Source organism: Hemiscyllium ocellatum, chromosome 2 (genome assembly GCF_020745735.1).
Source record: "Hemiscyllium ocellatum isolate sHemOce1 chromosome 2, sHemOce1.pat.X.cur, whole genome shotgun sequence".
NCBI lineage: Eukaryota > Metazoa > Chordata > Chondrichthyes > Orectolobiformes > Hemiscylliidae > Hemiscyllium > Hemiscyllium ocellatum.
Genome location: NC_083402.1, coordinates 11,121,963 through 11,143,638, shown reverse-complemented (window position 1 = coordinate 11,143,638; position 21,676 = coordinate 11,121,963). Strand labels below are relative to the sequence as shown.

The window sequence follows — 21,676 nt, the reverse complement described above, 5'->3', positions numbered from 1 at the left end:
CACTTTGCTCCCCCTCAGCTCTGCTGTTCAGTGAGACTTGCTGTTGCTCCATAATACAATTAGATACTTCTATGTTTAAATTTTTGTATTTCAGTCAACTTAGCAACTTTGCTCTCTCAAAATTGTCTTTGTGCACAACAAATTATGTAGGTAAATGTAGAAAATAATGAATGTATTGCACAATGCCACAGGGCAGTAATTCAGTGTAGCTGGTAGTACTGGGTGAGACGGGAGTCACAGGACCACTTACTATTCATCTGAACCAAATAAACTGACAACTCATCCAAAAGGTGGCATGACTAACAATGTAGCTCTCCCTCTGCAGCGCATAGGAGTAGTCTGCATCATCTATTAAGATTGTCCGTTTATCAATATTTGGGAACAAGACTTTGGTGACTGCCTAATTTACATAAAGAAAGTAGAATGAAATCAGGATCAATGCTGCCTCCACCATTCTAACATCAGCTGCTGCCAAAGGACAGCAAACTTCTTGGGTGAATGCAACTCAGCAGCAGGCATTTAATTATTCAACAGGAAATTTACATATAAATGTTAGATACATTTTGTTCCAGAGCTGCTTTGCACAACACATTACATAAAGATGCTTCACTGAAACGGAAATAAATAACAGGAAGAAATACTCACCTGCAGACACTGGCTGAAGCACTGACTGAACCTTCTGTCGTTGCTGTAGGGGCGGCAGTTGAGGTGGGACAGAGTCCAGAATGGGGATCGACAAAACCTGGAGCAGTTGAAGCTGTCTTTGGAAAAGGCGAAGTCACAAGGTTAGACATGTGAGGTGCAGAGGCAGGGGACAGCGGCGTGGGTGTGAGAGATGGAAGAGATGTTAAACCTGTGGGGCTATTCCTCGGTGCGACTGGTGTGGGATGCCTGTGATCTTCTTTACCTAAACTGTGGAACACTTCACCTGTGCCAAAAGCAAAACAAAAACTGTCAACATCTTGACTTAGCACCATCTGAAATGTAAACACCCAACAGCTTTGGTTGATGCATTTCCTCAATTACATAAACATTTCAAACACATGCTGTTCTTTTGCAACAGTTTCTAGTTTTTTTAAGCTTAGAAAAGCTCATAGCCTTTGCCTCCCATATTCATTTTTTCCCATGCAACACTGTCTGCATCCCAACTTTCAGTTGACCTCGTTTAGGAGTCAGGCTATATTCAGTGTGCAAAATTTTGAAAGAATTTGACAAGGAGTAGTTTATCAAGATCTACCCTATGGAGAAGGCAGAACATAAGTGGACATTCATTAACTCCCCATTTTAAGCTGCCACATTCAACACTATATCTCTTTAGTACCAGATATTTTAGATATGACTTGGAGGTGCTGGTGTTGGACTGGGGTGGACAAAGTTAAAAATCAGAATCAAAAAGTTACAGAATCAGTGTCAAGATTAGAATGGTGCTGGAAAAGCACAAGTCAGGCAGCATCTGAAGCAGGAAAATCGACGTTTGTCGATTTTCCTGCTCCTCGGATGCTGCCTGATCTGCTGTGCTTTTCCAGCACCATTCTGATCTTGACTCCAATCTCCAGGTGCTGGCAGGTGGGACTAACTGGATTGGGATATCTGGTTGGCATGGATGAGTTGGACTGAAGGGGCTGTTTCAGTGCTGTACATCTGTGACTCTGGGACTTTTGCCTTGTACAGATTCAGTGCCTGCTTGCCTACCTGAATGTCCTACATACACAATGCTCCTGAACAGAGCTGAATTCCAGATGTGGATGAAATTGATTGCCCCTTGACATCAAGACCATGTTTGACCTTAATTTGACAAGAAGCAGCCCTAGCAAAACGGGAATTAGATGGAAAGCTCTTCACTAGTTGAAGTCATATGTGGCACAAAGAAAGATGGCTGTGATTGTTGGAGGTCAATTAGCACTGAGTCAGGACATCTGTGCAGGAGTTCCTCAGGATCAGCCAAACACCTTCAGTTGCTTTATCAATAACCTTTCCTTGGTCATAAGGTCATGAGTGGGAATGTTCACTAATGATTGTACTATGCAGCATCATTTGTGACTCCTCAGGTACGGAAGTAGTCCACGGCCAAATACAGCAAGACTGGGACAATTTCCAGGTTTGGGCTGACAAGTGGCAATTAACATTCACGTCACACAAGTGCCAGGCAATGAGCAGCTCCAACTGGAGCAATCTAACCATCGTCCTTTGACATCCAAAGACATTTTCATCACTGAATTCTTTATTGATCATAAACTGAACTGGTTTAGCAAGATACAACGTTATACCAACCATACCTAATCAGCCCCTTACTTTCAAAGTGCATGTAAATCCTGTCTCTCAGAATCTCCTCCAACTCAGTGACATCAGGCTCACCGGTCTGTAGTTGCTTGGCTTTTTCTTGCAGCCTTTCTTATACAATGGCGGAATATTTGCCACCACCGATCTCCTGATACCTCATCCATGGCTATCAATGATATAAATATCTCAGCTAGATGCCTTGCAATTTCTTCCCTTGCTTCCTACAATGTCCTGGGAGACCCTCAAACAGGTTAAAGCGAGTTAATGACCTTTATTTGTTTCAAGACCTCCAGCACCACCTTTTCTATAATGTGGACTCTTTTCAAGACATCAGTATTTATTTCCCAGAGTTGCCTAATTTCCTAGTCTTTGTCCTCAATAAATACAGACGTAAATGATTAGTTTAGGGTCTCACTGATCTCCTGCGGTTCCACTGATAGATGGCCTCATCAATCTTTAACTCTCCCTAGTTACTCTTTTGCCCTAAATAATAATCATACTGGAGAGTTTCTTAGAACAGCATGTTCTGAAGCAGATTATATCAGACCTCATATATAACAAAGAGATAGGAGTGTCTTTGCTATAAAAATTATAAATTCTGTTTCAGAAACCATACTATGATTTAATACTCCATTCCGTTTGAGGGAGAGGGGAATGGATTTGAGTCTAGTATTAATAACTTAAACAAAGACAATAATGAGACCATGAAACCATAGCAAGAAAAAGTGAATTGGCAAATCAGATTAAATGTTGGGTTGAAAGAAACGCAATGATAGAATGTTAAGGGATATTTCAGAATACACAGAATAGATACAATCCAATGAGTAAGAAAAATTCCAAGGGATGAACCCAACATCCAAATTCAACTAGAAAGATTAAAGACTGTGTCTACCACAAAGTAAAAGTATACATTTTGCAAGGAGAGTTGGCAGATCAGAAGTTTGCACTTTTTAGATTATGTCCAAGGAATAACTAAAAATTTACAACGGAAAACATAATTGCACAAGGGAAAGGGCAGCACAGTGGCTAGTGGTCAGCACTTCTGCCTTACAATGCCAGGGATCTGGGTTCGATTCCAAACTTGGGTGACTGTCTCTGAGAAACTTGCACATTCTCCCAATGTCTGCATGTCCAAAGATGTGCAGGCTAGGTGTATTAGCCACAGAAAATAGAGTAGGGAGCTGGATCTGAGTGGGAAAGTGTGAAGTTGACCATTTTTGACATGAATGAAAAGGAGAATAACATTACATGGTTAGAAATTGCAGAGTTCAGAGATGCAGAGGGATCTGGGTATCCTATTACATGAATTGCAGAAAGTAATTACACACACAAAATAATTAGGAAATCTAATAGAATGCTATTATTTATTGCAAAGGAAACTGAACAGAAAAGGAGGTTATGCCTCAGTCATACAGGGCACTAGTGATACCACATCAACAGTACTGCTTCACCATCAAGCCAGTGGATTAAGGGGGTGCAGTGGCAGTTTGGTGCACTGACCTCTATATCTCTGAAGCCAGAAGCCAACTCGAAGACACCTCCTCCTATAACCCTCTCGACCATGACCCCACTGCGCCCATCACCAAGCCATTATCTCCCAGACCATACAGAACCTCATCACCTCAGAAGATCTCCAACCCACAGCTTCCAACCTCATAGACGGGAACCCTGCACCGCCTGATTCTACCTCCTTCCCAAGATCCACAAGCCAGACCACCCAGGCTGACCCATTGTCTCAGCGTGCTCCTGCTCCACCGAACTCATCTCCACCTACCTCGATACTGTCCTATCCTCCCAGTCCAGGAACTCCCCAAATACATTCGAGACACCACCCACACCTTCCAACTCCTCCAAGACTTCAGTTTCCCCAGCCCCCAACGCCTCATCTTCACCATGGACATTCAATCCCTCTACACCTCCATTCACCATGACCAGGGCATCCAAGCCCTCTGTTTCTACCTCTCCTGACGTCCCCAACAGTACCCTTCCACTGACACACACATTTGTTTAGCTGAATGGGTTCTCACCCTCAACATTTTCTCCTTCGAATCCTCCCAGTTCCTCCAGACCAAAGGGGTAGCCATCGGCATCCGTATGGGCCCCAGCTATGCCCGTCTCTTTGTCGGCTACGTAGAACAGTCCATCTTCCATAGTTACACCAACACCACTCCCCACCTCTTCCTCTGCTACATTGATGTCTGCATCGGCGCCACCTTGTGCTCCCGCGAGGAGGTTGAGCAGTTCATCAACTTCACCAACATATTCCACCCCAACCTTAAATTCACCTGGACCATCCCTGACACATCCCTCCCCTTCCTGGACCTCTCCATCTCCACTAATGACAACCGACTTGACTCTGACATTCTTTATAAACCCACCGACTCCCACAGCTACCTGGATTACACCTCTTCCCACCATACCTCCTGTAAAAATGCTATCCCATATTCCCAATTCCTCTACCTCCACCGTATCTGCTCCCAGGACGACCAGTTCCGCCATAAAACACACTAGTTGGCCTCTTTCTTTAGAGACTGCAATTTTCCATCCCACATGGTTGAAGATGCCCTCCAATGCATCTCATCCACACCCCGTACCACCGCCATCAAACCCCACCCCTCTAACTGTAACAAGGACAGAATTCCCCTGATCCTCACCTTCCACTCTACCAACCTTCGCATAAACCAAATCATCCATCGACATTTCCGCCAACTCCAAACGGATCCAACCACCAGGGGTATATTTCCCTCCCCACCCCTTTCCGCAAAGACCGTTCCCTCCGTGACTACCTGGTCAGGTCCACGGTCCCCAACAACCCACCCACCCATCCTGGCATCCTCCCCTGCCACCGCAGGAACTGTAAACCCTGCACCCACACCTCCTCCCTCACCTCCATCCAAGGCCCCAAAGGACCCTTCCACATCCAAAGCTTCACCTGCACATCCACCTACGTCATTTATTGTATCTGTTGCTCCTGATGCGGTCTCCTCTACATTGTGGAGACTGGACGCCTCCTAGCAGAGCGCTTTAGGGAACATCTCCAGGATACGGTGGCACAGTGGTTAGCACTGCTGTCTCACAACGCCCGAGACCCGGGTTCAATTCCCGACTCAGGCGACTGACTGTGTGGAGTTTGCACATTCTCTCCGTGTCTGCGTGGGTTTCCTCCGGGTGCTCCGGTTTCCTCCCACAGTCCAAAGATGTGCAGGCTAGGTGAATTGGCCATGCTAAATTGCCCGTAGTGTTAGGTAAAGGGGTAAATGTAGGGGAATGGGTCTGGGTGGGTTGCACTTCGGTGGGTCGGTGTGGACTTGTTGGGCCGAAGGGCCTGTTTCTACACTGTAAGTAATCTAATCTAATACCCACACCAATCAACCCCACTGCCCCTTGGCCCAACATTTCAACTCTCCTCCCACTCTGCCGAGGACATGCAGGTCCTGGGCCGCCTCCACCGCTGCTCTCTCACCAGCCGACACCTGGAGGAAGAACACCTCATCTTCCGCCTCAGAACACTTCAACCCCAGGGCATCAATGTAGATTTCACCAGTTTCCTCATTTCCCCTCTCCCCACCTTACCCCAGTTCCTAACTTCCAGTTCAGCACTGTCCTCATGACCTGTCCTACTTGCCAATCTCCCTTCCCACCTATCTGCTCCACCCTCCCCTCTGACCGATCATCTTCATCCCCACCCCAACCATTGTACTCTTTGCTACCTTCCCCCACCCGCCTCTCTAACTTTTCACCTCCATCCCTACCCCCATTCACCTACTATACTGTTTGCTACCTTATCCCCAGCCCCACCTGCCCGCAATTATCTCTCCACTCTGGAGGTTCCCTGCCTCTATTCCTGATGAAGGGCTTTTGCCAGAAATGCCGATTTTCCTGCTCCTCGGATGCTGCCTGACTTGCTGTGCTTTTCCAGCACCACTCTAATCCAGACTGTGTACAGTACTGGTCACCTTATTAAAGGAAGGTTGTAAATACATTGCGCAAAATTTTCAGTAAAGGTTTACCAGACAGGAATGAGTGGATAGGAGGAAACATTGGATACATCTGGAGTTCAGAAGAGATGACTTGTTTGAACATATAATCCTGAGGGATCTTAATAAGGTCATCATAGAGAGGAATAAAGCAGGACGTGAGATCACTCGTTTATGTTAGAGAGGAGGCACAATTTTTGCTCTCAGAGGGACTCTCTTGAAAAGGTGACAAGAGCAGAGGTAGATAAACTCTTGCTAAGCAATGGGGTGAAAGGTTATAAGCAGTAGGCAAGAATGTGGATTTGAGGTTACAATCAGATCAGCCATGAAGATCAAAGTATTACCTTCAAGCCAGACCATTAAGAGTTAATTGCTCAGGGCAATGAGCAACTGAAGCAAAGTGGAAAGATATATGAAAAATAGGCCTGATGCAAATAACATGCCTTTTTTGACCAGGAGATAACTACATAACTTTGATTGGTTATGGGAACTTGCTTTTTGTGTAGTTAACATGGAACCACCTGGAGAGGTTTTCAACTTATTTACTTTTCCAGAGATTCCATTGTGGAGAAAAGTGTTACAAAACGGGGATTCATGATCTTCGATTGCAAAAAAGAGTTAAATATTAATATTCGCCCCATTCATCAGACTTTTCATCCTCAATCTGGGGCTCACAAAAATTGTGCCTGGAATCTGAGATATGACTCAGAGTGCCACCGTCACCAAAGTCCCCAATAGATGGGGCGGCATGGCGGCTCAATGGCAAGCAATGCTGCCTTACAGCACCAGGGACCTGGGTTCGATTCCTGCCTGTGTGGAGTTTGCACATTCTCCCCATGTCTGTGTGGGTTTCCTCTGGGTGCTCTGGTTTCCTCCCACAGTCCAAAGATGTGCGGGTCAGGTGAATAGGCCATGCTAAATTGCGCAAGTGTTAGGTGCATTAGTTGAAGGTAAGTGTAGGGTAGGGGAATGGGTCTGAGTGGGTTACTGTTTGGAGGGTCAGTGTGGACTTGGGCCAAATGGCCTGTTTCCATACTGTAGGGAATCTAGTCAGATAGTAGGCTGTGTGGGACTCACTTAGATAATTGATTCACTCAGTTATTTGCATATGTCTCTAATATACATCAAGTAGATTAAGCTAATAAATTTGATTTACATTGAAGTGCACATGTTTTTTGTAATCATTTTGATCAGACCCTTGGGCGGCACAATGGTTAGCACTGCTGCCTCACAGTGCCAGAGACCCGGGTTCAATTCCTGCCTTAGGTGACACTGTGTGGGGTTTGCACAGTCTCCCCGTGTCTGCGTGGGTTTCCTCTGGGTGCTCCGGTTTTCTCTCACAATCCAAAAAAATGTGCAGGTAAGGTGGATTGGCCATGCTAAATTGCCCATAGAGTTAGGTGAAGGGGTAAATGGGTGGGTTGCGCTTCGGCGGGTCGGTGTGGACTTGTTGGGCCGAAGGGCCTGTTTCCACATTGTAAGTAATCTAATCTAACCCATGAGGTACTTTTAGCCTAACAAAGCCTTCTGGTGCCAAGCGGCTTACTTCTACTCCTTGTCTGTTTGTAAACAAAAACTGAAATAATTAGCGAACCATCCTTTTTGAATGAAAATGATGACGTTGACAGATAAGTACTGGTTAGAAGTCTGGGAAAAAGTGCCTGACTTCCTGGCACTTTTTACACACTGCTGAGTGTGCACGCAGATCCTTGGTTTAAGGCAAATCTGCTTTGGTGCAGTCCAAATTTTAAAAAAATTGTTCAGAGTGTGGGCGTCAACTCCTTGGTCAGCATTTACCGTCCATCCTTAATTGCCCAGAGTCACCAAAATTCCTGTGGGTCTGCGGTCACAAGGACAGATCAAGTAAGGACAACGGATTCCTTCCCTGAAGGATGTAAGAGAACAAGATGGATTTTTCCAACAATCGACAACGATTTCATGGTCACCATTAGATTCTTAACTGCAAATATTTTTTATTGATTTTAAATTCCATCATCTGCCATGGCAGGATTCAAAGCAGGGTCCCCCAGAATATCACCCAGGTCTCTGGATTACTAGTTTCATGATAGTACCACCAGGCCATCTCCTCCCAAGTCAAGAAATTAGATTATGTTAAAATCTTTGGAGTGGGGCTTGAACACAATCCCTCAGCAAGAGCCACAGCTATAAAATGCACAAATATCTAACATCATTAAGGTGAGATCATTGTAGCCCTCTTCCCAAAAGGAATACTCTCTAGAGTGGATAAATTTATTAACCTTCCAAGTTAACTGATCTAAACAGTTGAACTTTGGGATGGCAAGAGAACACTACATTTACAGGAGGATAGCACTGGGACTTAGCTGCAGCAGCTTCAGTTATCAAATATATTTTTAAAAATTATAATTCTGGAAATATTATGGGGACCTGCCCAACACTTCTGGAAATGGAGCCTAGCATGTAGCAAACCTGTCAAGAAATTAGACCAATGACCAACAGAAGGAAAACCAACAAGACAACAATAATATCAATAGCAATGACAAAAATGAAACCTCTGTAGATATGATCAGCTAAAGGCATTCTTCTGTACAACACTGACTGATTAAATCCAAACACACTGGAAGATATATTGGATAAAAGAGCATTTAGAAAGGACACCTGTGTAAATTTGATGTGTCAAATAATGTGGCTTCACCTGAAGTGAAACCACATTGAATAGGTTGGCTTTACCTAGCGACGTTGGTCTTTTGGATGAAACCTTAAATTGGTTGGAGCTAGATTGTACAGTTGTGGCTGTTGATGAGACAGAGGAGGTGGCTGAGGATGTTGCCATGATGACTTTATTTGTTTCCACAGAAGGAGGGGTGTTGTAGAGACATTTTTTCCTAGATGTGGGCTTTTTCTCCTTGGTGTCCGTGACAGCTGTTTCTGCGCTCGTTGTGGGGGGAAGTGCTTCGGGCCTAATCTCTGGGAGTGGTGACCCCAACATATCACCTATAGTAAATGAGAAATGTAGATGGTAGTTACTGCAAACTAATCTTCTGCCTTTACTAAATTACCTTGGACCTGTAATACCTTCACAGGGACCATAATTTCAGACCATACTTGGATCATGTTAATATTATTCCAGTTTTTTTTTAAGAAAGGTATTAAATTAATTTGTCCTCCAGTCAATAAAGCCTCATCTAGCAGGCTGATAAAGGTGCAGGCAAGACTTCGAACCACTGATTTAGTCAGAACATTTATGTATGGACATATCAAAGTCTTTTGAGAATATTTTGACCAGCTCCTTGGGTGTTTTGGCATACGATATTAAATGGGTGAACCAAATTTGCTGAGACAAGTATTCAAGGTGACAATGTTCTCATGCGGCTTGCTAGTTGACTTTCAGAACAGGTGAGAAAATACCAGAGCTGCCCTCCAGCCACACAGCTGGTATGTTGCCAATTCACTCTTCTGCAAAGAGGTGACAAGCCCATCTCATGACTAGAATCACCACAGTTGAATTGAACCCTCTTTTCACAGGTCTAACTCTATTGGCAGTGCACTTAAGTAGGACGGAAATAGACTAATTTCACACAGGGAGCAGGATTCTGCAAAGTACAAACTCAATGAGGTTAGTTACAATCATAATTGTGTCGGGGAGAATTTGGTGATTAGCGTGCATTTCTGAACACAGACATTTTGTCCAAAAGTTTCATCTTACATATGAGAATTCATAAAAATGCGAATAAAAAATTAAAACTTTATGGAAGTAACCTGTTTTTATATGAAAGGACAGCACTGACTCATTGGTAGATGCGCTGCCGGAAAATATGATAGTTGGATATAAGCTTCCCAAACTTAACATGCACATGACCCTTATGGCTCAAGGAATTCCATTCCTTCATCCTGGACTGGACTTAAACATGCAATAAAGAGTATAAAGGATTATCTGACACATTGCCCGTTCCTGCTGTCTGTAAGTTTTGAAAAAGGAAAGGGATGCAATCAATTAGATTTTTTGTTCAAAGATACCAGAATTTAGAAATTTCAAAGTTACTGTTTTAGAATCAAAGCTATAGTATTAAATTAATGCTGCCTTCTGAAAAGTCAAGCAGTAGCAATTTATAGGACAGTGTCAAAGAGTGACCAAAATTAAAGGGTTTCTTTTCCTTTAAGTTAATTGAAATATGAAGTGCAGTTCCTTACCAGATAATGTCTCTGGTAGAAAAGCAGCAGGGTTCCACGGCTTATCCCCATTGATTAACTCTGATCCCCACAGACTTGCCAATTTATGGGATGTAAGCAGTGGGTTGTTCCAGTCTGTACTACCAAAACAACTTGGATAGATGTGGTCCTGCAGGGAAGCATTGAACACCTGATGTTTGCTCGTATGATTGGGAGGTGGGGCTGATGGAAGAGCCTGCAAAGGAAAGCAAAATTATACAGTTATAATTAATTACACCATGGCACTGTGTTGAGACCCAGTACTCTACATTATATAGAGGAAAGACTCATTATTGATAATAGTTCTGAACAAACATGTTTTGTAATATAATTATTAAAGAGAGAAACACAACACTACAGACAGAAAAAATGTCAAGTTTCAGCTGTCAAAGGTTAGCAGCATTCTTGCTTCAACACACAAGGTTCTGAGGTTTTAAAAATTCAGTGGGTGTGCATTTCGCCGCTTGACTCAACAATGAATGCCCACCCTCCCATTCCCTCAAGATCTTGCTGGCGCCTTCTTGAACTGCTGTAGTATATATGGTGCAGGTACATCCACAATACTGTTAGGAAGGGAATTCCCAAATATCTGACATCATACAACAGCGATGTATTTCAAGTCTGGATTGTGACTGCCTTGGATAGTAACTTGCAGGTGGTACTCCCATGTACCTGCTGCCCTTGTCCTTCTAGATGATCGTGGCTATAGGTTTAGTAGGTACAGACTAATCAGCATTGGTGAATTTCTGCAGTGCATCTTGAAGATGGTACACACCCCTGTTATTGAGCACTTGTAGGTCATGAATATTTGTGATGTGGTGCCAACTAAGTGGTCTGTTTTATGCTGGATGGCATCAAGCTCCCTGAGCACTGTTGGAGTTGCACTCATCAGGCATAATCCTGACTTGTCCTATAGATGGGGGACATGCTTTAGCATGTCAGCAGTTGAGGTTATTCACTGTAGGATTCCTAAACTCTGGCTTGCACTGGATGTAGGTTTGCTCACTGAACTAGAAGGTTTATTTTCAGACATTTTGTCACCATACTAGGTAACATCTTCAAGTCAGCCTTTGAATGAAGCACTAGTGGTGTAGCCCGCTTTCTAATTTATATGTTTGCTTCTCCTTGGGTTGCTGAAGTCATTCCTGTGGTGACATCATTTCCTGTTCTTTTCCTCGGAGTGGTAAATGGAATCCAAGTCAATGTGTTTGTTGATAGAGTTCTGGTTGGATCATCAAACATCTGAAAATGAACCTTCCAGCTCAGTGAGCAAACATACATCCAGAATCTCAACCTGAACCTCAATTTTCTCAAAACTCACTCTGACCCGTTTTTGTGGCTGTAGTATTTCCACAGCTTGCCCAGCTCAAGTCTGGTCAATTGCTATTATAAGTCAATATTATATTAAAATATTCTCTCCTGTTGATGATCATTGGTGCTATACAAATACCAGACAATATTACCTGCCACTTTTTTTCCCAAACCTGAATATTGTCCAGACCTTGCAGCATTTGGCCATTGACTACTTTGGTTTCAGAGGAGTCACAAAACAGTGCTCAACACTGTAAACATCAGTTAGTATTTTTTTTACTTCTGACCTTATGATGAAGGGAAAGTCATTGATGTAGCAGCTGAAGTCAGTTGGACCAAGGACAACCTTGAGGAATTCTGCAGAGATGTCCTGAAGCTGAAATGACTGACATATAACTATTTTCATTTGTGCTAGGTATGATTCCAACCAGCTTCGTGTATTCGCACTGAACTTTATTTTGCTTCACCTCCTTGTTGCCCTACTTGGTGAAATGATGACCTTATGTCAAGGGCAGTCACCTCACCTCATGACTAAGGCTGCAATAAAGTCAGAGGCTGAGTGACACTGGCAGAATTCAGAAATGAAAATCAATGAACAGGCTACTGCCAAGCAAATGCTGCTTGATAGCAATATTCTTGACCACTTCCATCACTTTGATGATGATTGAGAGTAGACTAATGGGGCTGTGGTCAGCTAAGTTGGATTTGTGCTGCTGTATGTGTACAGGACTACCAGGTCAATTTTCCACATTGCCAGGTAGATGCCAGTGTTGTAGCTATATAACGCTTAGCTAGGGGCACAGCAAGTTCTGGAGCAAGAGTTTTAGTCAGGATTTATCAGAGCCCCTACCCCTTGAAGTTCTTCAGTTTCTTGCGTCAGTCTTCACAGTGAAAGACATGAGTAATATCCCAACAATTAAAGGGAGTCAGGGGGCTGAGTTGAGTATGGTTGCCATTACAAAACAGAAAGTGCTAGAAAAGCTAAAAGGTCTTAAAATTGATAAATCTCCTGGCCAAGATGGGCTAAATCCTAGAGTTCTGAGAAAGGTGGCTGAGGAAATAGTGGAGGCATTGCTTGAGATCTTTCAAAAGTCACTGGAGTCAGGGAAAGTCCCAGATGATTGGAAGATCGCTGTTGTAACCCCCTTGTTCGAGAAAGGATCAAGACAAAAGATGGAATATTATGGGCCAATTAGCCTAACCTCAGTTCTTGAAAAAATTCTAGAATCCATCATTATGGATGAGGTTTCTAAATTCTTGGAAGAGCAGAGTCTGATTAGAACAAGTCAACATGGATTTAGTAAGGGGAGGTCGTGTCTGACAAACCTGTTGGAATTCTTTGAAGAGGTGACAAGTAGGTTAAACCAGGGAAACCCTGTGGATGTGATCTATCTAGATTTCCAAAAGGCCTTTGACAAGGTGCCACATGGGAGACTGCTGAGCAACGTGAGGGCCCATGGTGTTCGAGGTGAGCTACTGGTATGGATTGAGGATTGGCTGTCTGACAGAAGGCAGAGAGTTGGGATAAAAGGTTCTTTTTCGGAATGGCAGCCGGTGACAAGTGGTGTTGGGGCCGCAGCTGTCCGCATTATATATTAATGATCTGGATGAAGGGACTGGGGCATTCTAGCAAAGTTTGCCGATGATACGAAGTTAGGTGGACAGGCAGGTAGTATTGAGGAAGTGGGGAGGCTGCAGAAGGATCCAGACAGTTTGGGAGAGTGGTCCAGGAAATGGCTGATGGAATTCAATGTGAGCAAATGCAAGGTCTTGCACTTTGGAAAAACGAATTCAAGCATGGACTACTTTCTAAACGGTGAGAAAATTCGTACAGCCAAAGTACAAAGGGATCTGGGAGTGCTAGTGGAGGATTCTCTAAAGGTAAACATGCAGGTTGAGTCTGTGATTAAGAAAGCGAATGCAATGTTGTCATTTATCTCAAGAGGGCTGGAATATAAAAGCACAGTTGTGCTACTGAGACTTTACAAAGCTCTGGTTAGGCCCCATTTGGCGTACTGTGTCCAGTTTTGGTCCCCACACCTCAGGAAGGACATACTGGCACTGGAGCATGTCCAGCGGAGATTCACATGGATGATCCCTGGAATGGTAGGTCTAACACACGAGGAACGGCTGAGGATCCTGGGATTGTATTCATTGGAGTTTAGAAAATTAAGGGGAGATTTAATAGAAACTTACAAGATAATACATGGCTTGGAAATGGTGGTCGCTAAGAAATTGTTACCGTTAGGCAAGGAGACTAGGACCCGTGGACACAGCCTTAGAGTTAGAGAGGGTCAATTCAGAACAGAAATGCGGAGACATTTCTTCAGCCAGAGAGTGGTGGGCCTGTGGAATTCATTGCCGCACAGTGCAGTGGGGGCCGGGACGCTAAATGTCTTCAAGGCAGAGATTGATAAATTCTTGATGTCACAAGGAATTAAGGGATACGGGGAGAATGACGGTAAGTGGAGTTGAAATGCCCATCAGCCATGATTGAATGGCGGAGTGGACTCGATGGGCCGAATGGTCTTACTTCCACTTCTATGTCTTATGGTCTTAATATCATACGGAATCAATTTGGCTGAAGACTGGCACCTATAATTATAGGGATCTCTGAAGAAGGTTGAGATGGATCTTGGGACATCTGGCTGAAGACTAACAAATGAGTCAGTCTGATCTTTTGTACTGATGGATATGCTCCCCACTATTGAGGATGGGGACACTTGTGCAGGCGCCATCTCTTCCAGTGAGTTGTTTAATTATTTGCAACTGGATGCAGTAGAATTGCAGAGCTTTCACCTGATCCATTGATTATGGAACTGCTTAGCTTGTCTACCACTTGCTACTTATGCTGTTTGGCATGCAAGTAGTCCTGCTTTGTAACTTCACCAGGTTGACACCTCACTTTTAGCTACGCTTCGTGCTGTTTCTTGTATGCCTTCCATCACTCTTCTTTGAATCGGGACTGATCACCTGGCTTGGTGATAATGGCAGAGTGGGGGATATACCAGGCTTTTGGTAGCAGATTGTGTTTGAGTACAATTCTACTGTTGCTGATGCCCTACAGTACCTATGTCCAGTCTTGAGTTGCAATATCTGTTTGAAATCCTATTTTGTGTGGTGATACCCTCCATCATCATGTGGGACCTTCTTCAATAAGACTCCTACTACTAGTGATACAGACAGGCTAGCAGGCTGATTAGTGAGGATGAAGTCAAGTATATTTTTCCCTCTTGTTGGTTCCCTCACCACCCTCAGTCTAGCAGCAGCCATGTCTTTTTGGATTTGACCAACTCAGCAAGTAGAGGGGTTAGGCCACATGTAATGATGGACACTGATGCCACGACCCAGAACATATTCTATGCCCTTCCCATCCCAAATAGCTTCCAAGTGGCGTTCAACAAGCAAAAGCACTAATTCATCAGCTGACTGGAAGGTGTACATGGTAATCAGCAGAAAGTTTACCTGTCAATGTTTAATTGAATGCCATAACACTTCATAGAGTCTGGAGTAATGCTGAGGATTCCCAAAGGAACCCTCTCCCATATACATCATTGCACTGCTACCCCTATTGGGTCTGTCCTGCTGGTGGGACAGGTCATACTCACTAATGGCACCTGAGACACGAAGGTACAATTCTGAGAGCATGACCATGTTTTGTTATCATTTGAGTAGTTTGTCAGATAGCTCTCCCAATTTTGGCTTTAAACCTCAGGTGTTACAAAGAAAAACCTCACAAGGTTGACAGAGCTGAGTGTGCTGCTGTTGTTTCCAGTGTTTAGGTGTTGTTCCTGTATCATACATTTTCTGACATTTTTTAGTGGTTATATTACAACTGAATGGCTTGTTAGATCATTTCAGAGGTAAGTTAAGAATCAACCACAGTGCTTTGGATCTCGAGAAACATGTAGGCTGGGCAAGACCAGTTAAGGATGGTAGATCTCCCTTCCCAAAAAGAAAACTGTGAATCAGATGGATTTTCACAATTGGCAATGATAATATAGTCTTCTGACCACCTGCTGTGGTGTAATTTGAGCCCAGTCCCCCCAGAGCATGACTGGCATCCTGGATTAGCAAGCTAGTGACATCACCAATATACTACTGCCTTTAACAAAGTTCCACCTCATGACTTCAGCACAAAAATCACGATCATCCTCCCAGTGCAGTTCTGTGCGAGTCCTGCAAAGTTACAGTTATGATCTTCAGGTGAGACAATAATTTGAGATCATTATTTGCTTGGGAGCTAGCTTCCATGGCACTACTCTGAAGAGCAGAAGTTCTCAGGTGTGCTGCTCACACTTTGTCCTTCAATTAACTTACAAAAGGAGAGATCTGGTCAGTATTACTTCGCTGTTCATGTGAGGTTTCTATGAGCAAGCCAGCTGCTCTGCTTCCTACAGTGCAGCAGTGATTACACTTCAAATGCATTTAGTTGGCTATGAACTGCTTTGGGACTAAGGTGGTCATACGAAGTGTCATATAAATGCGAGTCGTTCTTTAAGAAATGCATAGAACCCCAACAAATACATAATTGACTGCACTTCTAGGAAAATAATGTAAGGAAGTGAAAAAGTTACTTTATGCACATCAAGACAGCAACGAGATATCTAACAGTTAGTCTAAGTTACATGTTGTCAGAAGATCATTGGCCAGAACATGCAAGGAACAGATTGCTCTTTAAATGGTGCAACAGGTATAACACCTGGCCTGAGCTCTTGCAAAAAATCTGTCTGTGTCTGTCTCTCTCAATGCACTGGGGCACCAATTTCAGTTTATTAATTTTTACTATTTCTTTCCCCTTGCTGACTAAACTACATCTGCTTGCTATTCCTATTTATCCCAAAGGAACATCCATTCTTTCTAATAGTGCTCCAACACTGGAGACCATTCAATCTTGAGCTTATTCTGCCATTCACAGAGATCATGTGTGATCTGTATATTAACTCTATCCACGCACCAGAGTTGGACATGCTTTTCTAAATTGGGTGCATAAAAATTGGCTGATAATAGATTTAAAATAAATTGAGTTTGGTCTACATGTTTTTGTGGGAGAGGGTTCCACACTTCTCAAACTTTGGGGGATAGAGTGTTTCCTAACTTCTCCTGAAAGACGTGGCTTTAAGGTTGTTTTCCCCTTAATCTAGGCATCCCCGATCAGTAGGAAAAACTTGGATCCTCATTTGGAATTCATTTCAGAATCTTAAAACATCAAATGGATCTTCAGCCTTCTAAATTCCAAGATGTACAAACATGGTTTAATGATCACTCCCCATAATCTAACTTTCATCACAATTCCTTCGGATTCCAATGGGAATTCATACATTACACAGGTACATGTGTAGCATTTGGATAACTGCCCTCTCAGCCCACTAAGCTAATGTGTTCCAAATGATTTTCCTTAAAGCGAGAGACAGAATGACAAAGATACTAGGAACAGAAAAGATAGATGTGCAGTCTTCAGCCATGTATCAATGGGGAGTTTCAGCTGTTTGCCAAAACAAAGAACAAAATCAGTTCCAAAAATCATACAGCGTAGAAACAGACCCTTTAATCCAACTTATCCATACTGACAAGACATCCCAATCTGACCTAGTCCCATTTGCCAGCATTTAGCCCATATCCTTCTAACTTCTTCCTATTCATGTACTTGCCCAAATGTCTTAAATGCTGTAATTGTACCAGCCTCCACCACTTCCTCTGGCAGCTTGTTCCATTATATACACCATTCTCTGCTTGATAAAGTTGCCACTGAGGTCCTTTTTAAATCTTTCCCCTCTAACCTTAAACCTACGCAGTCTAGTTTTTGGACTTCCATATGCTAGAAAAATTATACTGGCTACTCATCCTTTCTATGCCTCTCAATTTTATAAACCTCTATAAAGTCACCCCTCAGCCTATTCAGCCTCTCCCTGTCGCTCAAACCCTCTAGTCCTGGCAACATTCTTGTAATTCTTTTCTGCACACTCTCACAACATCCTTTCTATAGAAGGGTGACCAGAATTGTACGCAGTATTCTGAAAGTGGCCTCTCCTAAGTCCTGTACAACCACAATGTGATGTACCGATTCCTACACTCAATGTCCTGATCAATGAAGGCAAATGTGCCAATGCCATCTTCACCACCCTGTCTACCTGTGACTCCACTTTCAAGGAAACAAGTTGTTAGGTTTGAAGCTAAAATCAACTGAAATCCTAAATACAATACGCGTCAAATCTGTACTGCTGGTGCACATAAAAATTAAACGATTTTCAAGATAATATCATTCAGAAAGGTGCTTGGGTACAAGTCAAATATTCCTGATGAAGGGCTCTGGCCCGAAATGTCGAATTTCCTGTTCCTTGGATGCTGCCTAACCTGCTGTGCTTTAACCAGCAACACATTTTCAGCTCTGATCTCCAGCATCTGCAGACCTCACTTTTTACTACAAGTCAAATAAACATGGAAGGAAAACTCTCTCCTTTCCACACCAGGAGAATGTCTTACCTTGTTGTGTGTGAATGGTGGAGTTGCTGCATACAGAGTCGGATGGAGAAGAGGCCGAGGCAGATGAGGGATGGTGTGTAGTGGTAAATGCCCATGGATATGGGGGTAGAGGTGAAGAGCAGGATGGGAAGGCTTTTCTGTGGGTAAAAACTGGTGGCTGCTAGGGAGACGCCCAGCTGCAAGTGCAGATGTGTTCAACCCTGAGCCTTCTTGCTTACAGACATGGCATTCACAAACATTTTGGACCTGGTCAGCCTTTGAAAGAAAAGAAAACACCTTAAGCAGTTTTATCAGACATTAAATACTTTTTAAAAAAATGTGCATCTTGTATGAACTGACACCATTACTGAGGGGTCGACAATACATTAGTTCTATTGTTGTCTGTAAATTTTGTCAGACTTGCTGAGTTTTTCTGCATGCTCTCTCTCTTTCACTGATTTAATATGAGTTGCTAAACAACTCCAATTTTTCAAGTACTGTCTAATACAAAGATCTTCATACCTTTTATCATTGTGGTAAATCTTTTTTGCCACGGTCTTGAGTGTTGCACAAATTCAAAAACAGAAATCTAACAGCAGCTTAACCAATGACTTATGTATATTTTGTATCACCACTGGAACACAATGTCCCATTTTTTAAAAAGGCTACAATTCCATTAAAAAAAACAGCCTCAAACTTATCCTCCCTCCAAAAACATTAACATATAATAATGTGGTTGGTTGTAAAAGAGATTGCCTTGGCTGATGGGCTAAAGAATGAGATGCAGGAGGTTCACTGCTGCTTTCTCCATCATCACCATCTTCATCATCAACCTATGAACAGCTACTACTAGTGCTGCTTACCTGTAGAGACTAGAGTGTAAAAGATATTGTACATTTAGTAAGTTCATATCTACAGCTTTCTGTGGTACAGATTTTCAAAATCTAAATTTCAACTATCTTCCTTTTCACTGGAAATGACCAAAGAAGAGTCGACACTATCATTTAGATGTTACCTCCGGTTTTATTTCCAGAATTTGTTTTCAGTTATTTCATTTTCAAACACTGGTCTTTCTTGGCCCTGCACCCCTTCTTAGGTTGTTAATGCATTGAGTACCTGCTGACTTGGATAAGATGGTGGTGGACTGTCCCTCCTTACTTCCTCCTTTCTAGCAGTTCTCTTCCCAGCCATCTCCTCTGGATGAGACGCAGGAGGTTCACTGCTGCTTTCTCCATCATCACCATCTTCATCATCAACTTCTGAAGAACTACTACTAGTGCTGCTTACCTGTGGAGACTAGTGTGTAAATTTAAAAATAATAAAAAGGCATTAAGAAATGAATTAATTAACTTGCTTCCATAAAGCACATTATATGTTCTTTGGGATATCCCAAGTATTCCACAACTTCAGAACTGTTAATTATGTGAAAATATGAAGGCTAATTGTTACAGCAAATTCCCACAAACAGTAATGAGACAAACAGGAACATAATTAGTCTCAAGCATGAAGTCAGATATACAGCGTGGAAACAGAACATTCAGTCTAACTCATCCATGCTGACCAGGTATCTTAAATTAACCTAGTCCCAATTGCCTCTAAACCCTTCCTATTCACATATCCATCCAGATGCCTTTTAAGTATAGCAATTATACCAGCTCATGCCATACATGCACCACACCCTGCTTGAAAAGGTTGCTATTAGATCCCTTTTAAATCCTTCCACACTCACTTTAAATGCATGCTCTCTAGCTTTGGACTCCCCCCAATCCAGAGAAAATACCTTGTCTATTCACCCTATCCATGCCCCTCGTGATTTTATAAACCTCTATAAGGTCACCCCTCATCCTCCGACATTCCAGGGAAAACAGCCCCAACCTATTCAGCCTCTCCCTATTGCTCAAATCCTCCAACCCTGGCAACATCCTTGTAATCTTTTCAAAACCATTTTAAGTTTCACAACATTCTTCCTACAGCAGGAGACCAGAATTGAATGTAGTATTCCAATACTGCAACCAATATCCTGCAGCCACAACGCAACTTCCCAACTCCTATACTCAATGCTCTGATCAATAAAGGAAAGCATACCAAACCTTCTTCACTATCCTATCTACCTGCGACTCTGCTTTCAAGGAACTATGAATCTGCACTCCAAGGTCTATGTGTTCAGCAACACTCCCCAAGACCTTACCATTAAGTGTATACGTCCTGCTCTGATTTGTCTTTCCAAAATGCATCACCTCACATTTATCTACACTAAAGTCCATCAGCCACTCCTGGACCCAACTGATCAAATCTTATTGTAATCTGAGGTAATCTTCTTTGCTGTCCACTACACCTCTATTTTTGTGTCATCTGCAAACTTACTAACTATACCTCCTATGTTCTCATCCAAATCATTTATATAAAATGACGGAAAGCACCGGACCCTGCACTGATCGTAGTGGCACACCGCTAGTCACAGGCCTCTGTCTGAAAAGCAATTCACTACTAACACGATCAGTCTTCTACCTTCGAGCCAGGTCTGTGTCCAAGTAGCTGGTTCTCCCTCTATTCAGTGTGTTCTAACCAGTCTACCATGAGGAACCTGGTCGAATGCCTTACTGAAGTCCATCTAGTTCATGTCCATCACTCTGCCCTCATCAATCCTCTTTGTTACTTCTTCAAAAGACTTAATCAAGTTAGTGAGACACTATTTTCCACGAACAAAGCCATGTTGACTATCCCTAATCAGTCCTTGCCTTTCCAAATACATGTACATCCTGTCCCTCAGGAGCCCCTCCAACAACTTGCCCACCACCGATGTCAGGCTCACTGGTCTATACTTCCCTGGCTTGTCCTTATCACCTTTCTTAACTGGTGGCACCATGTTTGCCAACCTCCAGTCTTCCAAAGCCTCACCTATGGCTATCGATGATACAATACCTCAGCAAGGGGCCCAGCAAATCACTTCCCTAGCTTCCCAGAGTTCTAGGGTACGCCTGATCAGGACCCAGGGATTTATTCACCTTTATGCGTTTTGAGATCATTCAGCAGCACCTCCTCTGTAAAATGGACACTTTTCATGATGTCACTATTTATTTCCCCATGTTCTTTATCTTTCACATCCTTCTCCACAGTAAATACTGATGCAAAATACTTATTTAGTATCTCCTCTACCACCTGCAGTTCCACCCATTTGCAGCCTTGTTGATCTTCAAGGGGCCCTATTCTTTCCCAAGTTACCCTTTTGTCCTTAACATATTTGTAGAATCCCTGTGGATCCTCCTTAGCCTATTTGCCCTCCTGATTTCCCTCCTAAGTATATCCTATTGCCTTTATACTTTTCTAGGAAATCACTCAGTTTCTGCTACCTATACCGGATGCATTCTTTTTCTCGAATGAAACCTCAATTTCTCTCGTCATCCAGCATTCCCCACGCCTATGAACCTTGCCCTTCACCCTATTAGGAACATCTTTCT

General features: G+C 43.1%; 1 protein-coding gene across 3 annotated transcripts in view; it reads right to left on the bottom strand.

Annotated features, from left to right (window-relative positions):
- The window catches only part of fam193a (family with sequence similarity 193 member A), a 234,127-nt gene that overhangs the window by 34,640 nt on the left and 177,811 nt on the right, over nt 1-21,676 (bottom strand). For all 3 annotated transcript variants that reach the window (XM_060834543.1, XM_060834552.1, XM_060834562.1), the window contains exons 13-17: nt 19,335-19,514; nt 18,240-18,494; nt 10,428-10,641; nt 8,967-9,230; nt 646-928 (exon numbers count right to left, since the gene is read on the bottom strand). In XM_060834543.1, coding sequence (XP_060690526.1) covers nt 646-928; nt 8,967-9,230; nt 10,428-10,641; nt 18,240-18,494; nt 19,335-19,514 — 1,196 coding nt within the window. The remainder of the gene's footprint in view (nt 1-645; nt 929-8,966; nt 9,231-10,427; nt 10,642-18,239; nt 18,495-19,334; nt 19,515-21,676) is intronic.